The sequence below is a fragment of the Cydia fagiglandana genome, chromosome 27, assembly GCF_963556715.1.
Source record: "Cydia fagiglandana chromosome 27, ilCydFagi1.1, whole genome shotgun sequence".
Classification (NCBI taxonomy): Eukaryota; Metazoa; Arthropoda; class Insecta; order Lepidoptera; family Tortricidae; genus Cydia; species Cydia fagiglandana.
The window spans coordinates 3,172,422-3,192,264 of record NC_085958.1 but is presented as its reverse complement, the minus strand read 5'-3'; the positions used below and the strand labels follow the sequence as shown (position 1 = coordinate 3,192,264).

Below are 19,843 nucleotides of genomic sequence, written 5' to 3'. Positions count from 1 at the left end.
CTTTAACCTACATTATTTGATCATGAAATGTTTTCATCTACCTACACTGAGAGAAAAATCATCACCAGGAATTAAAAAACAGTTCTGTACTGGGGGAAAAAATGAAGTTTTAGTAATAATTATGGACGTTTCACTATTTCTGTAAAATTTATTTATTTCTACAAACAGCTCAGTAATCCCAAATAAAATTTCAACAAACAGATAATAGAAATTGCAAGAACTAATAGAAATTGCAAAAGTAAATTTGTTCCTATTAGTTAACTCTCCTTGTCCCCGGATTAAGTTTATTTTTGTAATTCTAAGTGTATTTTTGTTGTACTTTTCTCTCAGTGTACTGTTGACGTGTAAAAATACCCCTGTGGCCTATTCGCTGAATAAATATTGAAGTTGAAATTATAAAATCCCTTTTGACTATAGTTGGGTGCTTTTGTACCTAATATATAAATTATTTACTAAATATTCGTATATTTTTTTCAGTTGCTCATATAACAATGGTTCAGGACCTTATGATTTGGCTGATGAATATGACATACAGCAACATAATGAGGCTTGGTTTGAGGTAAGTCAATTTTTAGGGTTCCGTACCCAAAGATTTTGTGTACTTTCATTTTATAACTTTAGAGATAAACACGAAATAGTAGGAAATCCCAGCTCACCCCGTAGTTGGGGTGACGAGGGATTTCCTACTAAGGTGAGTTTTGAAAATTGTTGGATCGCAATTTGGGATTATGAATATCATACGAGTAATAGCTTGATTTGTTATTAGAATACACCGTGTTTTTTTTTTATTTCCGTTAATTTCAAGGGTGCATTCCTGAGCTTAAATCAAGTAATTTTCTCAAAGACACCGATATTCTAATTAACTCCATTTCGGAGATAATCAATAATGTGTACAAGCGTGTACACTTGCCTTAGGGCCGGTTTACATATTGATTAGTGTTTAGAATGAGTTCATACATTTGCTACTAAACTTAAGTCCAATCTCGGTCGATCAATGTTCGAAATGACATTGATATGTCATAGATTTCAATTGTTTGGTTGAGTTAAATGTAATGCCTGTGTTAGAACAACGCTATATGCTACATTTAATTACTTTTTAAACTTAATTTATTTGGAAAAATAAACAAAAAAAATTTTTTTTTTTGAAAATTAACTATGCCATTTAGTTATCTAAAACGTACTTAACCATACCCCGAAGTTAACGGAATTCAATAAAAACACGGTGTATATAGTTTACGTAGCAGTAGCCTGTAAAAACCAACTCACCCCTCTGTCACCCTATTCATAACCCAACAACCCTCGTAATCCCTACTCACCCCATTTTACGGTATAGTCAGACTTATTTAGTTAATCTGGTTCGTTAACAAGCTAACCTAAGTTTTTTTTCAGGAACATGAAGTAACTAAATCGATGTATGGAAAATGGAGTTGCAGGCTACGTTTTAACCATGACACACATCATAATATTAACCGTGTGGACAGCGAAGGATACACTTATGTTCTTTGCAGTATCACCGTGAAAAACCTTGGTAAGTGCCATTATACCTTGAAAAGAGCAGTCTTGTATAGGGGAGACCAAGGTGAGTTGTGACATCGTCGATTTTTTGGAATCTATTAACTAGAAACTAGGTCGCCATAGCGCGCGTTTGTTAGTTCAAGTTACGAGCTAACAAACGCACACTGTTGCGACCTAGTTTCTAGTTAATAGATTCCAAAAAATCGACGATGTCACAACTCTCCTCTGTCACAACTTTCCTCGGTCTTTCCTATTTACTTATACCTCGCGGGGATCTCGGAAACGGCTCTAACGATTTCGATGAAATTTGCTATATGCGGGTTTTCGGGGGCGAATAATCGATCTAGCTATGTCTTATCTGTGGGAAAACGCGCATTTTCGAGTTTTTATGTGTTTTCCGAGCAAAGCTCGTTCTCCTAAATATTTAAAGTAAAATCAAACTGTTTTCTTTTTACTGCAAGGGATACTACATGTTTTAAAATAAAAGGAAAAATAGAAAAACTCACCGCTTCGGGCGAGACTCGAACTTGCGACCTTAAGTGTATAAGATATATACACCCTAAAGTGTATAAGGTGTATATTCAATATTCGATCTTGCAAAATTTTTCGAACACCGGTCTAATCGCTCTTAACCACCAGATACCAGATAGGACAATGAAAACGCTCTTAGGGGCATGGCCCGACCGACCCTCATGTGTGTGGCCTCGTACTGTGTAACAAATACCTGTAGGTATACCGGGTGTGGCCTGTAACACGAGCAAATAATTAAAACATAGATTGTACTCCTCAAACGGTGACACTTTTGTTCAACAACTTTTAAAAATTATGAAGTATTTATACTCCCTATTTTTCATACAAAATAAATATTATCTTCAATGGACGCCATCGCCATGCCATATCATTGTGATTGACGTTGCTTGTCATTGTCACGCCTTAAACATAACAAAATTCGCAATACATTGCGTCTTAGAATAAACTTTAAAATGTATTAAAAACCAAACCACAAGTTATTTTTAAAAGTCGCCGAACAAATGTTGGTCAGTATGAGGAGTACAGCCATCAGTTTAATTTTTTGCTCATATTGCAGGCCACACCCGGTATATATCACAGAATCGTGACTTCAGTAGAAATAGTGAACAATAACTTCTTCTTCTTGATCGGGACACTCTTGACAGAGCGGTGGTGGTCATCATTGGAAGTCTCCCTTTGTGACACGTTTGACGGCTCGCCTCCACTCCTCCCTGACGGCTGCGCGTTTAGCGCATTCGTGCAAGGGGCCGTCCATTGCTGCCTTTATTTGGTCCGTCCACCTCATGGGCGACCTTCCTCGCGCTCGGTTACCTTCTACTCTGCCCTGCACTACCAGTCGCTCTATGGACACATCTCCACGTCGAGAAACGTGTCCAAAGAAAGTGAGGATGCGAGCTTGAACAATAACTATACCCTTACAAAGGTACTGTAAGTGTGACGTTCATAACGGTTTTCCCATTCCCCTGACGCCATTTAAGGCCGAGCCACACCGGCTTGCTTGTGCGTGACGTACGCGTGTGCGCTAAAATGTTGGAGCCGCACACGCACACGTCACGCAAGCGGTGTGCCATCTCTCATAAGGATCTGTATACTACAACGCCGCACGCGCACGTGCACGTCACGCACACGCAGCCTGTGTGCATATTAGGCCTTTAATGTACAAATTATCCCAACTTTAAGAGGGGGGGGGGGCGTAATGCCAGGAAATTAGAAGGATAAAAAAAGGTAACAGAACTGGCGACAGAAGTATGGCCATCGCGCGGCTTCTTACTTTTTATCAATTAATCTGAAAATATACATCTGTTTAAAATTTTAATTTCAAACTTAGAGTCAATTTATACTAAACTTATATCAGGCGTGGCTCACTCCGCGATTTCGTCGCTTTGCTACAGGTAGCTAAAAGTACATCCGTTCGAACCCAATTTTGGGGTTTGCCATAAGCCGCGCGTGGCGCTTTCGCCACCTAGCGGCCATATCTGTGCTGATTGTAACTGACGCGTTTTGTTAGAGAGTGAGTCTTCTGTACCTACTACTATTATTTATTCTGTGCTTATACTACTATCAAAGAAAATAGAATGTATAAAAGCCGATTATCAAAGTAAAAAGCATAAAACCGGTCGTCCCAATCAGTGTTGCCAACTTGGCATAAATGATGCCAGATCTGGCATATTTTCACTCGCTTTGGCACCAAAATTCTCCATTTAGCATCTGGCAATTTTTTTAGCATAATAAAGTCTAAGCCAAGTTTGCACCAACATGGCAGCAACAATATGCGCCATCGCCATATGTGGTTCATATCTTCATATGAATTTTGACTTTTGTGGACGGATGGACTTCGACGGACTATATAAAATTGGTCAAGCAGATCTTGTCAGTAGAAAAAAATGGCAGCGAAAAATGTATGTGTTATAGGTGTCTAATTTCAAGTAACATTTTAGCATTTTATCAGCATATATTTCAATAAACTTTGGTATAATTTTGGCATAATCTAGACATTAGTCTAGCATTTTTTTTTTAAATCCGAGTTGGCAACACTGGTCCCAATACAAATATTATGTCGCTTAAGCCTTTTCATTCAAGCCGTTGTATTTATATAGAGTTGCTAAGCGCACCTCGCGTGCGTTTAAATCGCATTAACACCACCTTGGGTGCTATTATGTTGTTACTTGTTCACGTTTACAATAGTAGCTACATGGTTATTATCTAATACTTATTGTGGTGTTCATCAATAAATAAGCCGATGTGCTGGCAACATTCATTCGCGTGATGGCGGCTGTGTTACGGGCGCACTGCTTAACAGTCCGTCGGACGGTATCGGACAAAATTTTGACAGTTCCGAAGAACTGACAGGCCGATACCGTCCGGCGGACTGTTAATCAGTGGGCCCCATTACGGGCGCACTTTATGGACCGAACAATAAATTATTTTATTTGCCTACAAACAATATAATTCCTCTAAAGTAAACTAGATTAGTGATGGAAAAGTGAACATCACACTTATTAAAAAAACCGGGCAAGTGCGAGTCGGACTCGCGCACGAAGGGGTCCGTACCATAAAGCAAAAAAAAACGGAAAAAAATGCAAAATGAAAACGGTCACCCATCTAAGTACTGACCACGCCCGACGTTGCTTAACTTTGGTGAAAAATCACGTTTGCTGTATGGGAGCCCCACTTAAATCTTTATTTTATTCTGTTTTTAGTATTTATTGTTATAGCGGCAACAGAAATACATCATCTGTGAAAATTTCAACTGTCTAACTATCACGGTTCGTGAGATACAGCCTGGTGACAGACAGACGGACAGACGGACGGACGGACGGACAGCGAAGTCTTAGTAATAGGGTCCCGTTTTACCCTTTGGGTATGGAACCCTAAAAAAAAAATATTATAGGACATTCTTACACAGATTGACTAAGTCCCACAGTAAGCTCAAGAAGGCTTGTGTTGTGTGTGGGTACTCAGACAACGAGTTATTATCTTAGAATTTTACAATAATGAAAGTTAAATAAATATTACAGGATATTTTTTACACAATTGACTAAGCCCCACGGTAAGTTAATATTAGATTAATGCAAAAATATTTATTTTTATCAATTTTGATTAACCGTGAGTAAAATTTGCTGTTCTATGTCGATGAATTTTTCAATACACAAACCAAAAATACAGTTTTTAGTTAAAAAAGACTGGAAAGTTGTTGATATGAAATGATTTTAAAAACTGAAATGAATCGAAGAAATTTAATTTTTACTGATAGATAATAATTTATACACTATAGAGACATTTTAATGCTAATAGGTAGGTATGTTTTATGTATGAAATTGTATAACCACTTCAAACATATTTTATTTTATTTTACTACAATCCAATTCCGAGCCATAACATAAAATTATGAAACGTACACACACGATCAGTGAAAATTAGTCATTTTACAAGGAAACTCCACGCAAATTGTCCTGTTTTGATTGTACTTCAGTGTATTATAATCAGGTTTCCATACAAAGTTTATCTAATCACGAATATATCCAAATATCTGCGGCGTGACTAACCAAACATTTATTTTATGATATGATCGATAAAATTTAACACAGTTTTCACACTTGGACATTTTGTACAAATTAAATAGGTATCTTATAATATGTGACGTTATCTATGAAAAGGGACCTTATTGTCGATGGCGCTTACGCCATTTTTCACGATGCTCCGATATAAATTCAATGCTGCGCGACGCTGTGCAGCGTAAGCGCCATCGACAATAAGGTCCCTTTTCATAGATAATGCCCCATATTCTTATCACCACACCTGCTCGTAAAGGCTTTCTTTAATTCTTTATAATTCAAAAACCGGCCACGGCAAAAAAATCACGTTTGTTGTAGAGATGCACCGAATATTCGATTACTATCCGGTATCCGGCCTATCCGGTCATTATTTTAACATCCGCCCGGATACCGGATAGTGTCCTAATATCCGGCCGGATGCCGGATAGTATAATTGCTAGATTCGGAGTAAACAAAATTGACATCAGAAACAATCATGGTCATAATCGTACTCGTTTATTATTTTAAAACAATTTAAACATTTCATTTCTAATCTAGAAATGAGTCTGTGCGAACGTTCACTACGAAACACGTTAAAACCTGCATAATGCGCACCTGAAAAACCGAAATGTAGGTATACAGCCGTATTCGAACAATGAGATACCTACGTCAAATACTAGACACTGAAACGATATGGATTAGATATGTCAGTGTCAAACAAGTGTCAAAAATGACGTTTTTGTTTGAAGAAACGTCAATTTTGACACTTGTTTGACACTAACATATCTAATCTATATCGTTTCAATGTCTAGTATTTGACGTATCTCATTGTTCGAATACGGCTGATAATTCCGCCGGACCAGTGAACGCATATATTTAGTATGGAAACCGCCTTTAGGAACATTACCGTTCAAATTCTCGGGTCAAATTAGCACACATACAAAATTACGCCTACATTTAAATAAGACGACGCGTTTACAGAGCCTGTAATCAAAGCTGGTAAACAAAATAATAGTCATCTTTTTTACACTAATGGTACATAGCTAAGTGTAGATGAAATGCATATAATGTCAATAACTACCAATCAGCGACATTAATCCGCTAATAACCTTCTTGCTGTACGTACTGGCCGCTGAGAGTTTGCGGTTCACATTTGATTAGAATATGACTTGGACAGGGATAGGTTTATGCCATACATTGAAGAACCAGTCAAATAATTCACGTATTATAATTTAATGCAGATTAAAAGATAACTAGTTAAAATGTTGTTATGAAATGACAGACTAACTCAACATAAGTAAATATATCATTGTTGTATAAATGTATTCCGCTATAATAAGTATTTTGTATATTTTATTATAAATTTGTATGGCAGTGCGAAGTCACGTTCAGGTATAGTCTGTCCGTTTTTCTAAGATCAAGTACGCCATTGTAAATGTATGGTAAACTTGATCTTAGAATTCGGACTGGCTATACAGCCTGCAAAATTTACATGGGTACACGAATCGGGTCAAAAATATTTGAATAGGCGGAGTCACAATAAATCCCCACTTTCAGTTCCAATGGAAATATTTTATATGTATATAGCCGGTCAAGCAAGTTTGTCAGTAGAAAAAGGTGCAAAATTAAAATTTTGTATGGGACCACACCCATTCGCGCGCTTACATTTTCTAAATTTGCCGCTCTTTTATACTGACGGAAATGGCTTGAGAGAGAACCTACATATATGTCCGTCACATAGAGGGTGGATTCGAATGATCAACATTTTCAGATAATGTGTGTATTTGTTAAATTAATTCAGTGGAAGTGTATCTACATATAGGAGACCGGGTATGATTATCCCACGAGTTATATCTCATGAATAGAACATATTCTAGATATCTTTCCAGGCATCCACTTAATTTCATGTCTCTATAATTGGACAGCTTTTTTCCATAGTTCTCTGTGAATAGCATCTTGTGGGAATCTGAATGGAAAGTAATGTAAAATGATAATATCAAATTTGATTATGAATTTGAAAGAATGAGGTAGTTTTTTTACAGCTCCGTCTCATGAAATAAAAAAGGAAAATACAAATCTGTAAGAAAGAATTCATTACCTACTACATTTATAATTATATAGAAAATACCTAAACCAAGTACAAGTTAATAAAATAGTCTACTTCATTTGGCATAACACCATCCCTATTATCCTCGCAATTTAAAAAGTCGTATGTTGTTATGAAAGTCGTATGCAGTTGTTACGTTTTAGCTTAGCACGGTAGTATTGAAAACAAATCGTCATGTTTATTCCAAATTTTACTGAAGTTATCTGTTTACTACAAGTGAAAAGTGATTCCACTATCCTTGGTATGAACTAAAATAACTTCTGCACCACTTCCCGACACATGAAGACATTTTTAATTACAAAAAAACGTTGTTTTTATAAATCAATTTGGCCATCCGTCACTGACTGTCATCTCGGACGAACTGAAGTTGCGAATCGAATAGTTTGTAAGCACCGCCTACAATCGAATAGTTTACATTGGGTCATAACTGAGCGGACAGAATACTTCCATGTATATCAGTTCGCTGCGCCGGACGAATATTCGATCGCGGGTCAGGCCGAATATCCGGTATCCGGTATCCTGCCAAACAATTATCGTTGCATCTCTAGTTTGTTGTATGGGAACCCCACTTAAATATTTATTACATTAAGTTCATATAATATGTATTATGAACATTTACAGAGTTTATTGACGTATGGGATGATTGTATGGGGAAATCATCTTGATAAATTACTACACCACGTAATAGGACATGTGTCATACATGTCATAATAGTAGAGATGAATTTGCTAGTAAAAAGGAAATATATATTTATTATACAAAAGGTTAATGGTACATAAATAATCATACAAAAGTAACTTAAATATATCTAAATATTAAAATATTTTAATCTAAAAGACCTCCGCGGGCTGTACCGGGTGCAAAGGTGCCCATGATACTTGCCGCGTTACCACGTTGGATAGCGATGGCCAGCCTTTGCACCAGGTACGAACCCGCGCGAGCGTCAGAGGTCCTCTCCCTGATTCTACCTCCCACCTCCCTTATAAAAGCTATGGCGTCAGACCCCCAACACCCCGTTACCTCGAAGGCGAGTGGCACAAAATAATAATTCGCCTCAAGGTCGGAGTATTTTATGCGCTTTCTTAACGCTGCCAGCTAGTAAAATAATTTATTTTTATATTTAGTAAGCCACTCTTGTGGATATAAAGGATGACTCCCGTTAGACCGGGCCGGGGCCAGGCCGGAGCTTCAGGCGCTTCGTTTTCTATGGAAAGCACCACGAGATCAGTGACCACCGATCAGAAAAGGACATGTCGGAGACGTGAGTCATCTTTATGCAACTTTCTTATCAGTTTTAGGGTTCCGTACCCAAATGGTAAAAACGGGACCCTTATTACTAAGACTCCGCTGTCCGTCTGTCCGCCTGTCTGTCCGTCTGACTGTCTGTCACTAGGCTGTATCTCATGAACCGTGATACCTAGACAGTTGAAATTTTCACAAGTAATGTATATCTGTTGCGGCTATAACAAATATTAAAAAAGTACGGAACCCTCGGTGGTCGAGTCCGACTCGCACTTGTCCGGTTTTTCCTATAAAATACGGTTATTTAAATGGGCTATACAGGGTATGTTTGGTACATCGTTTGCCAAATTAAAACGGCAGATAGCTTGAGTCATTTGCTATCTGCTCATGCTTAGAAAAACAAAATTGGCCATGGTTTTTTTACTACTACGCAAGTAAAAATTTGAAATTTACGAAAAACTGTCATAGAAATGAAAAAAAAGATTTTGCACCAAATTAAACATTTCTAGGCCCGAGAAGATAGCAAATGACTCAACCTATCTGCCGTTTTAATTTGGCAAACGATGTGCCAAACACCCTGTATAGTGTATATGTGGTCATAAAACGTGACAACAATGAGTTAGTATTGATCTATTGTTGTATAGTTTAAGTATTTCCGTGGATCATTGGTTCGAATACAGTTTTGTATAGTATTTTCTAAACGAGACCGACTCAAACTGTTTTAGGGTTCCGCACCCAAAGGATCAACACTGGACCCTATTACTAAGACTCCGCTGTCCGTCTGTCAGTCACTAGGCTGTAATTCATGATCCGTGATAGCTAGACTGTTGAAATTTTCACAGATTATGTATTTCTCTTGCCGCTCTAACAACAAATACAAAAACAATATAAAATAAATATTTCACTGGGGTTCCCATACCTACAACAAACGTGATTTTTTACCGTTTTTAATTACGAATCTCTGGGAAAACACATATTTTTGAGTTTTTATATGATTTTCGACCAAACTCGGTCTCCCAGATATTTTTATATTGAGATAAATAAATTATATCAACAATTACAACAAGTATATCAACAATTACAACAAGTATATCGACAATTTTATATGGAACGTCCTTTATACGTACTTTTTTCTCGGGTTTATCGACATCCGACAAGAAAAGAGAAAACACAGATGAGTTCATACACACTATAAGTATATAAGTAATATACGTATGTATGTATGAATGTATTTTGTACATCCAACCTTGGCCCATTTGTATGGAAAGCGACGAAATGGGTGAAAGTGACCTGACCGGTACATGGCACAGTACAATAATAACAGTAGGTACACTAAGCGTTAAAGAGTTTGTCGATACTTATTCATATAAAATAAATATACAAAACACGTTGGGTCATTTAAGCTTAACTACTAGTTATTCCAGTTCATTGTTTTTCAAATGTTTTGACTTATTATTATGCTAGTATTACCAATATATAATTGCCTATTGCAGGCATTAGCCTTACCATGACTGCCGTTTATCAGTGTCAAAACGGTCAAACTGACATTTCGCTAACGTCTGCGTAACTTGTATTCTATACATCTCGCTCGCACTAATATGTCAGTACGAGCGAGATAGAAAGTAAAAGTTACGCAGAAGTTATCTAATATGTCAGTATTAAACTGGTGGTCAGGGATAAGTACCGATTTCTTGCAAAAACTTCGAAAGGACCATGTATTTCGAATTATTTTATACTTCAAATGTAGGACTCACTTGTGTTTTAGGATGGTTCATGCTATTATTTTCTGCGTCGATTTGCTATGTGTACATGAATGTTTAAAAAGGTTTTTGTTGTATTATGCTAAATAAATTAGAACTTTACATGTTAATTTAAAAATTGGCAAGATTTGAAATAGCATAAATAGATATTTAGGCCCAATGCTGCTCTGAAATGTCACTCTTGAATTTTTGTGGAACTAAGCGAGACTTGTATGGGCCGGCGACTCTATCCATACTTACTTTATGTTTTAGGTAACGAATTCATATTATTAGGTTGCCCAATTAGAAATGAAATAATTAATAAAGAATGAAAAATACCGGTTTCAATCCCATACAAAAAATATCGATATCCGGTCCCTGCTGGCCCCAATTTTACCACGGTGACAGGTAAAATATCACTGTTACTGCCGTCACAGGCATCCATGGGCTACGGTTACTGCTTACCATCTAGCGGGCCGTATTCCCGTTTGCTACCATCATTGTATTATTAAAAAAACCTTATTATATCGAAAAAAAACAGATATTTCTCGTGCTAAGTTTATGACAATTGTCACAAGAAACACTACAATTGTCACAAAATTCCGACATATAACTCATTACCTGTCAAGAATTACCTACAATTCTTCTAAATCTTGACAATTGTCAGAAACTTAGCAAGAAAAATATCTGTTTTTTTTTTCAATATAGGTACTAAAGTTTTTTAAATAATAATGATGGTGGCATACAGGAATACGGCCCGCCAAATGGTAAGTAGTAATCGTAGCCCATGGATGCCTGTGACGTCAGCAACAGTGATGTTTTACAATTCTCGCACCTGTCACCGATGTAAAATTGGGGCCTGGTGGTAGCCGGTATAAAGTGACGCACTGTTTTTATTACACTGTGACATTCGAGACGAATTTCTAACTGTACATATTGTTTGAACAGAAACGACACGTCCGTTACTTCCCAAATATCGTAACTCGGCTTAACATGACATTGGAATAAGGACTTAAAGACATATACGACAGAGTTGAAATTAAAATAGTCAATTACCGTATGTATTCTAATATTGAAGAAGCTTTTGGTAAAGATTAGAGATTTGGAAGTCATCTGATCAAATATTAACAACTTTAGTCATAAATGTCATAATCTTCTGTATTGCATAATATAGTCTGTCGAACCATTTCCGTCAGTAGAAATATGCGGCAAATTTAAATAAATGTAGGCGCGAAGGATTATAGGCCCATACAAAATTTGAATTTCGCGTCTTTTTTACTGACAATGTTTTTTGACAGACTATACTTACTATTCTTTGCTAAGATTTTACCATTTTGGTTAAAAATAATTAGTTAAATTGTTTCACAATAATTAGGATGGAATTTCGGAAGTACACTGAAATTGTTATTTGTTTTTCAGTTTGTGCTAATATTGTAGTTCGACAAAGTGGAATCTTGAGCGTTGTGAGGGTTTCAAGGCACGAGGTTAAAAATGTTTGCTACCGAGTGAAACACAACTTTTTTCACTGGCAAATATAGTGAAAAACAATTGAATTTGTATAAATCTATCTTTATAGGGAAAGTAAAAAAAAATACCTTTCAAAAACTGCCGAATCCGACACAAGAGCAGCCGATGCAACGGAGCCACGCCGTTTTGTCGTCTAAATAGTGTTTAGTTTTAAGTTTATAAAATACATATGTATGTTAGTCTGTAAGGTATTTGTAATATGGGCCTTGTTGCCTGAATTAAATTTCTAAATAAATAAATAAAAATATGTTATCATGCACATACCACGTTTTTGTTGGAGTGTGTACAACTGTACACGCCCACCGAGGGTTCCGTACTTTTTAGTATTTGTTGTTATAGCGGCATCAGATACATTATCATCTGTGAAAATTTCAACTCTAGCTATCACGGTTCATGGGATACAGCCTGGTGACAGACAGACGGACGGACAGCGGAGTCTTAGTAATAGGGTCCCGTATTTACCGTTAGAGAACGGAACCCTAAAAAGTATATAGAGTACATACAAGAATACATTTGTAATGTGTTGAAAGTAGTTTTACCTCAATGGTATTCATATACAATTATACACGAAATGAGGAAAACAATCGTTATAAATATAACACACAGGATGTACCAATTACAAATGTAATGGATATATAATGTGTCATCTGATATAACATTTACCTACCTGTTAATTTAAGTGCTATAGTATTCAAGTTGGTAAAAAATTTATCATAATTTCAGGAATTAAAATGACATATTTCACTTTATAATTTATCAATATAATACCTTTAAACTAGCAATTATTGTATATATATTTATTTATTTATATATATTTCGGGGATCTCGGAAACGGCTCTAACGATTTCGATAAAATTTGCTATATGGGGGTTTTCGGGGGCAAAAAATCGATCTAGATAGGTCTTATCTCTGGGAAAACGCGCATTTTTGAGTTTTTATATGTTTTACGAGCAAATCTCGTAAATGTAGTATCTAAATAGAACTTTAAAACAATAATAAAATATGTACCTAGCTATAGCAACTATTATATAATAATTATGTACCTATACTAATAAAGTTATAAAATGATTATTCGAGGGATAAGTATAAAAATTGCTATATATAGGTGTATAATTAATTATCTACCTAGATCTACACCTACTAACCTCGATTAAATTAGTGCGATTTTTATCACAATTTACACATAACGCATAACTTTATCAGGTGTTATATAGATAATGACATAATAAGATATTAATTCACCTATCACCTATTCGTAGAGCTGGCAGCTTCCTCGCACAAAGAATAAGTATTGCGATACAGCGGGGAAATGCTGCCAGCATCTACGGCACCATTCCGCAGGATAGTTTGTAATTATTTATTTTTAGATTAGTTTTATTTATTTTTAGATTTAGTTTTTAAGTTTTGTAGGTTAGTTATTTAATTATGTTTTAAGTATCATTTTTGTTTGTAGGTATTAAGTTTGTATACACTAATAAATTGTTATATATTCACCTATAATGTATTATATCTGAGAGACCGAGCTTTTCTCGAAAAACATATAAAAACTCGAAAATGCGCGTTTTCCCAGAGATAAGACCTAGCTAGATCGATTTTTCGCCCCCGAAATATATAAAATTATCTTTAGTATGAAAGAGAGTTGTAACGAAAGAGAAAGCACATCGTATCATCCACACAGTATGACCATACGATCTTATTGCAATGTTATAAGGTCTACTTTCGCTCAGTTGAGACTTTTATTAGTACGTATCCGGCATAAATAAGAGGCTACCGGTTTCTTTACCATAAGCGCATGTAAAGTCGCCATGATATATATCGGAGCAGCCAAGGTGGTGTATACAGGGTGCTTCCTGTAACAGGAGCAATAAATTAAACTAAAGGCTGTACTCCTCAAACTGACCTACATTTGTTCAGCAACTTTAAAAAAATATGAATCCTTTAGACTTCCTCTTTTTCATACAAAATAAATATTGCCTATGTACGCTGACATCAGTGTGTTTGAGGTTACTTGTCACGCTTTTAAACATAACAAAATTTGGCATACATTGCGTCTTAGAATAAACTTTTAAGTGTAATAAAAATCAAAACATGAGTTATTTTCAAAAGTTGCTGAACAAATGTTGATCTGTTTGAGGAGTACAGCCTACAGTTTAATTTTTTGCTCCTTTTACAGAAAACACACTGTATGTCGGCGGCCGATCTTAAGATCAGGCAGATCGTAATGTTCCTGTGTAATGTTTTGACGATAGTCACATTAAACCAATATATAGGTAGGATAGGTTCGTTAGGTTGCTTCAGATGCCCGAAGGACAAGAATGAACAGAAATAGGAGCCCCGCGTAGCGGGCCCTCGTCGACTCAGGGAACGAGTCAAAGATTTTCACGTTTCACAATATGCCTAGAAATTTCACGATATGCCTGATCTTACGATCGGACGGCGACATATACACGGTGGCTAAAAAATAGCTGCATTCCTATTGCCAGTGAGGCTTTGGGATTGTACCGAGCAACTTTTACTAAGGGCAGAGAATAAATAATAGTACTAGGTACAGAAGACTCACTCTCTAACAAAACGCGTCTGTTACGATCAGCACAGATATGGCCGCTAGGTGGCGACAGCGCCACGCGCGGCTTATGGCAAACCCCAAATTGGGGTCGAACGGGTGTACTTTTAGCTACCTGTAGCAAAGCGACGAAATCGCGGAGTGAGACACGCCTGCTATGGGACCAGAAATCGTGAAAACTAGAAGCCTCGGCTCGGACACGGATCGTTCTAGTGTGAATCAATCCTTGTCCAGTCCAAAGTACCTTAAGCAGAGAATAAATAATAGTACTACCGTATAGAAAGGAAACTTCCTACAAAAACGAAGTTTGACAGCGGTTCAGGGTCGAATCATGCTATCCCTTTCTAACATATGGCACTATTATTTCGGCTGTTTAGGGTTGTCAAAATTCAAGTGATTATCTTATCTGTGGTCGTGCACGCAATAGGAAGTCAAGTGGTGCCAGCCCTAAAAATTGCTCGGAGCAATGCTGAGCCGAACGGAGCCGAGTTTGGCCGAAATCAGGAGTTTCGCACCCTGCCTTAAGTGGTAATAAAATATAAACGAATTCGAAGAAAAACTATGCATCATGAATTATTATCAAATATCTTTACATGTAACTGATAACTTATCAAATCCTAGCCTTGAATACGTATCACTGTCGTTCTGAATGAATAATGATATTAATCATAGGTACTTTCATCGCCCACAGAGATACCGAATTATTTTATATATAGGTCCAAAGTCCAATAAAATTTGACAAGAACATTTAAATAATTATATAGTACTACCAAAGATGGCTCACTTCGCGATTTCGTCGCTTTCATACAGGTACGGCTCGATTCGGAAAATGAATTAGATTTCTACTAGACTTCACAACAAGTTACGATATGGATAATTTAAAGATATATTGTAAGATAGATAGATATGTCAATTTTGACGTTTCCGCGATTCTGGTGGTCCTCTTGAAAGATTTCGACAAGTTATGACTTAGATATCCAAGTCACATCTAGTCAATATCTAATGTTAAATGCTAAAGTTGATCTCTAAATCGTCTCTAGGTCTTGTGATTATCTCGAAATCCGAATAGGCCTGGTAGCTACAAGTACATCCGTTCCACAGCTGCTAGCCATAAGCCACGCGTGGCGCTGTCGCCACCTAGCGGCCATATATCTGTCCTGATCGTAACAGACGCGTTTTGTTAGAGAGTGAGTCTTCTGTACCTAGTACTATTATTTATTCTATGGTACTACCTAGTGAATTTTCTACTAAAATTTCCCATTAGGTACAAATCATAGCAAAATAAGTTTTAGCAATTAAAACTACGAGTAGTACCAAGATATAAGTATGTTACATTATTTATTTATTTATTTATTTAACTGACATAGATATATGTATGTTACATTATTTATTTATTTATTTCAACCAGGCAATAAGGCTCATATTACAAATACAGAAATTACAGAGTAACATTAGATTAGATTCGATTTCTTTATTTCAGGATGAAAATTACACTATAAATTTGCTACATTCCTCAAATTATATTTAACTTCTCATCATGATCGTTAAAAATTACATTATAAATAATAAAAAATAAGTTCAAAAACTAAAACCCAACTACTGCAAATCGCGCACTAAAAAGTATGAAACAAGATAGAATTCTTATCTAAAATTATCAAGCAGGAAATATTACAAATGTTACTATTTTTTTTTATATAAAAATACAACGTAATATAATTTACTGAATTTTTTATATATTTACAGAGATTCAGAGGATCGCCGTGGTCGTATGCCACGATTATAAACTTAAAAGTAATGTGGCATACGACCACGGCTATCCTCTGAATCTCTGTAAATATATAAAAAATTCAGTAAATTATGTTACGTTGTATTTTTATATAAAAAAAAATAGTAACATTTGTAATATTTCCTGCTTGATAATTTTAGATAAGAATTCTATCTTGTTTCATACTTTTTAGTGCGCGATTTGCAGTAGTTGGGTTTTAGTTTTTGAACTTATTTTTTATTTAATTAATTTTGGGGTCATGATTTCGTTACTAACTTTTTGAAGTCACTTTATATTACTTTTGCGAGGGCGTCCTCAGTACAGAAATACACGCAGAGCGCCGCCTATATCGGGCTACGCCCGACTCCTTTAGTGCCTATGAGGGCGCCGATGGCGGCCGTCTTTGGAACGCGTACGTCGGGTTACGCTCGACACTTTTAGTATGAGGGCGCCGAAGGCGCCCGGTTTTGGAACGCGTACGTCGGGCTACGCCCGACTCTTTTAGTATGAGGGCACCGATTCGGCGCCCTGGCTTTGGAACGCGTACGTCGGGTTACGCTCGACACTTTTAGTATGAGGGCGCCTAACGCGTACGTCGGGTTACGCTCGACACTTTTAGTATGAGGGCGCCTAACGCGTACATCGGGCTACGCCCGACACTTTTAGTATGAGGGCGCCGAAGGCGCCCGGCTTTCGAACGCGTATGTCGGGCTACGCCCGACTCTTTTAGTATGAGGGCGCCGAAGGCGCCCGGCTTTCGAACGCGTACGTCGGGCTACGCCCGACTCTTTTAGTATGAGGACGCCGAAGGCGCTCGGCTTTGGAACGCGTACGTCGGGCTACGCCCGACACTTTTAGTATGAGGGCGCCGAAGGCGCCCGGCTTTGGAACGCGTACCTCGGACTCCGCCTGACTCTTTTAGTATGAGGGCGCCGAAGGCGCCCGGCTTTGGAACGCGTACGTCGGGCTACACCGGACACATTTAGTATGAGGGCGCCGAAGGCGCCCGGCTTTGGAACGCGTACGTCGGGCTCCGACCGACTCTTTTAGTATGAGGGCGCCGATGGCGGCCGTCTTTGGAACGCGTACGTCGGGCTACGCCCGACTCTTTTAGTATGAGGACGCCGAAGACGCCCGGCTTTAGAACGCGTACGTCGGGCTACGCCCGACACTTTTAGTATGAGGGCGCCTAACGCGTACGTCGGGCTACTTCGCTTCGCTTCGCTTGCGCTTCGGCGCCCTCATACTAAAAGTGTCGGGCGCTCAGCAAAGCTCGACACTTTTAGTATGAGGGCGCCTAACGCGTACGTCGGGCTACGCCCGACACTTTTAGTATGAGGGCGCCGAAGGCGCCCGGCCTTGCAACGCGTACGTCGGGCTCCGCCCGACTCTTTTAGTATGAGCGCCCGGCTTTGGAACGCGTATGTCGGGCTATGCCCGACTCTTTTAGTATGAGGGCGCCGAAGGCGCCCGGCTTTCGAACGCGTACGTCGGGCTACGCCCGACTCTTTTAGTATGAGGGCGCCCGGCTTTCGAACGCGTACGTCGGGCTCCGCCTGACTCTTTTACTATGAAGGCGCCGAAGGCGCCCGGCTTTGGAACGCGTACATCGGGCTACGCCCGACACTTTTAGTATGAGGGCGCCGAAGGCGCCCGGCTTTAGAACGCGTATGTCGGGCTACGCCCGACTCTTTTAGTATGAGGGCGCCGAAGGCGCCCGGCTTTCGAACGCGTACGTCGGGCTACGCCCGACTCTTTTAGTATGAGGGCGCCGAAGGCGCCCGGCTTTCGAACGCGTACGTCGGGCTACGCCCGACTCTTTTAGTATGAGGACGCCGAAGGCGCTCGGCTTTGGAACGCGTACGTCGGGCTACGCCCGACACTTTTAGTATGAGGGCGCCGAAGGCGCCCGGCTTTGGAACGCGTACCTCGGACTCCGCCTGACTCTTTTAGTATGAGGGCGCCTTCGGCGCCCGGCTTTGGAACGCGTACGTCGGGCTACACCGGACACATTTAGTATGAGGGCGCCGAAGGCGCCCGGCTCTGGAACGCGTACGTCGGGCTCCGACCGACTCTTTTAGTATGAGGGCGCCGATGGCGGCCGTCTTTGGAACGCGTACGTCGGGCTACGCCCGACTCTTTTAGTATGAGGACGCCGAAGACGCCCGGCTTTAGAACGCGTACGTCGGGCTACGCCCGACACTTTTAGTATGAGGGCGCCGAAGGCGCCCGGCTTTGTAACGCGTACGTCGGGCTCCGCCCGACTCTTTTAGTATGACGGCGCCGAAGGCGCCCGGCTTTGGAACGCGTACAGCCAGCTTCGTACGGACAGCTTCAGCGTGCCTCGTCCGTCTCTTGTATGACTGTTTCATACCTTTTAGCTGATCTAGACTTCTATACCTATTCACGTTATAAATAAAATATTGCAGGTCATTAAAAAAACACCATGTATAGCGGCCAAACAAATTTCTTTTGCAAAAACCTTCTTGTATCGCCGTAGTCGCGTAACACGCGGATATAATCCAGAGCGTTTGTAGATTCATAGTTCGAATCACCTAACCGATAAATTAATGTTTTATCTGGCGTATGCAAGCAAAGCCGGGTGCAAAAGCTAACAATATTTATATATTTGAAATGTGCTAATCGAGCTCTTTCCAATGATGTATAACACATCATCATTACTTAATTTTAGTTTTTTGGTTCGTGACTTTATGACCTCTAGAGGGCGCAGTGTTAATTTTTTTGTGACGCCATATAGCCTATAACCAGCGGACGATTAAGACGATTCGAATGACATATCGTTTGTTAAATTATAATAAGTACTTTAGAAGTTATGAGGGAACAGATGAACATACATACATACATACATACATACATACATACATACCCACATACATACCGGTCAAAATCATAACCCTCCTTTTGCGTTGCCGTAGTCGGGTAAAAAAAAAGATTAATTGTGTCTTCCAATAAGGATCGTCATGTACCTACAAGAAAAAACATGTCAAACAATTGAATATAAACCAAGTTAACATTAAAATGTCAAATAAAATATACTCGTAAATATCACAAATGAACATTTAGCGGCATTTAAAATTTTCAATTTAGCCATCATTTTTTACGCATTCATCAAACATCAAACATCAACATTTATTCAGCAAATAGGCCACAAGGGCATTTTTACACGTCAACATTGAATTTACATAAAAGCAAAAATAATAACATCAACAATTTTATAAAATAAAACTAACAATTCAATCTAACGTATTACAATTACTAAGAGATGTATATGGTCTCTTAATGTCGAATTCTAATTGTTTA

General features: G+C 38.5%; 2 protein-coding genes across 2 annotated transcripts in view; one reads left to right on the top strand and one right to left on the bottom strand.

Annotated features, from left to right (window-relative positions):
• The window catches only part of LOC134677799 (uncharacterized), a 77,482-nt gene that overhangs the window by 2,010 nt on the left and 55,629 nt on the right, over positions 1–19,843 (top strand). The window contains exons 3-4 of the mRNA XM_063536227.1: positions 478–559; positions 1,390–1,528. Of these exons, the coding sequence (XP_063392297.1) occupies positions 478–559; positions 1,390–1,528 (221 nt within the window). The remainder of the gene's footprint in view (positions 1–477; positions 560–1,389; positions 1,529–19,843) is intronic.
• The window catches only part of LOC134678000 (putative fatty acyl-CoA reductase CG5065), an 86,682-nt gene that overhangs the window by 32,474 nt on the left and 34,365 nt on the right, over positions 1–19,843 (bottom strand). The gene's annotated exons all lie outside the window — the stretch shown is intronic.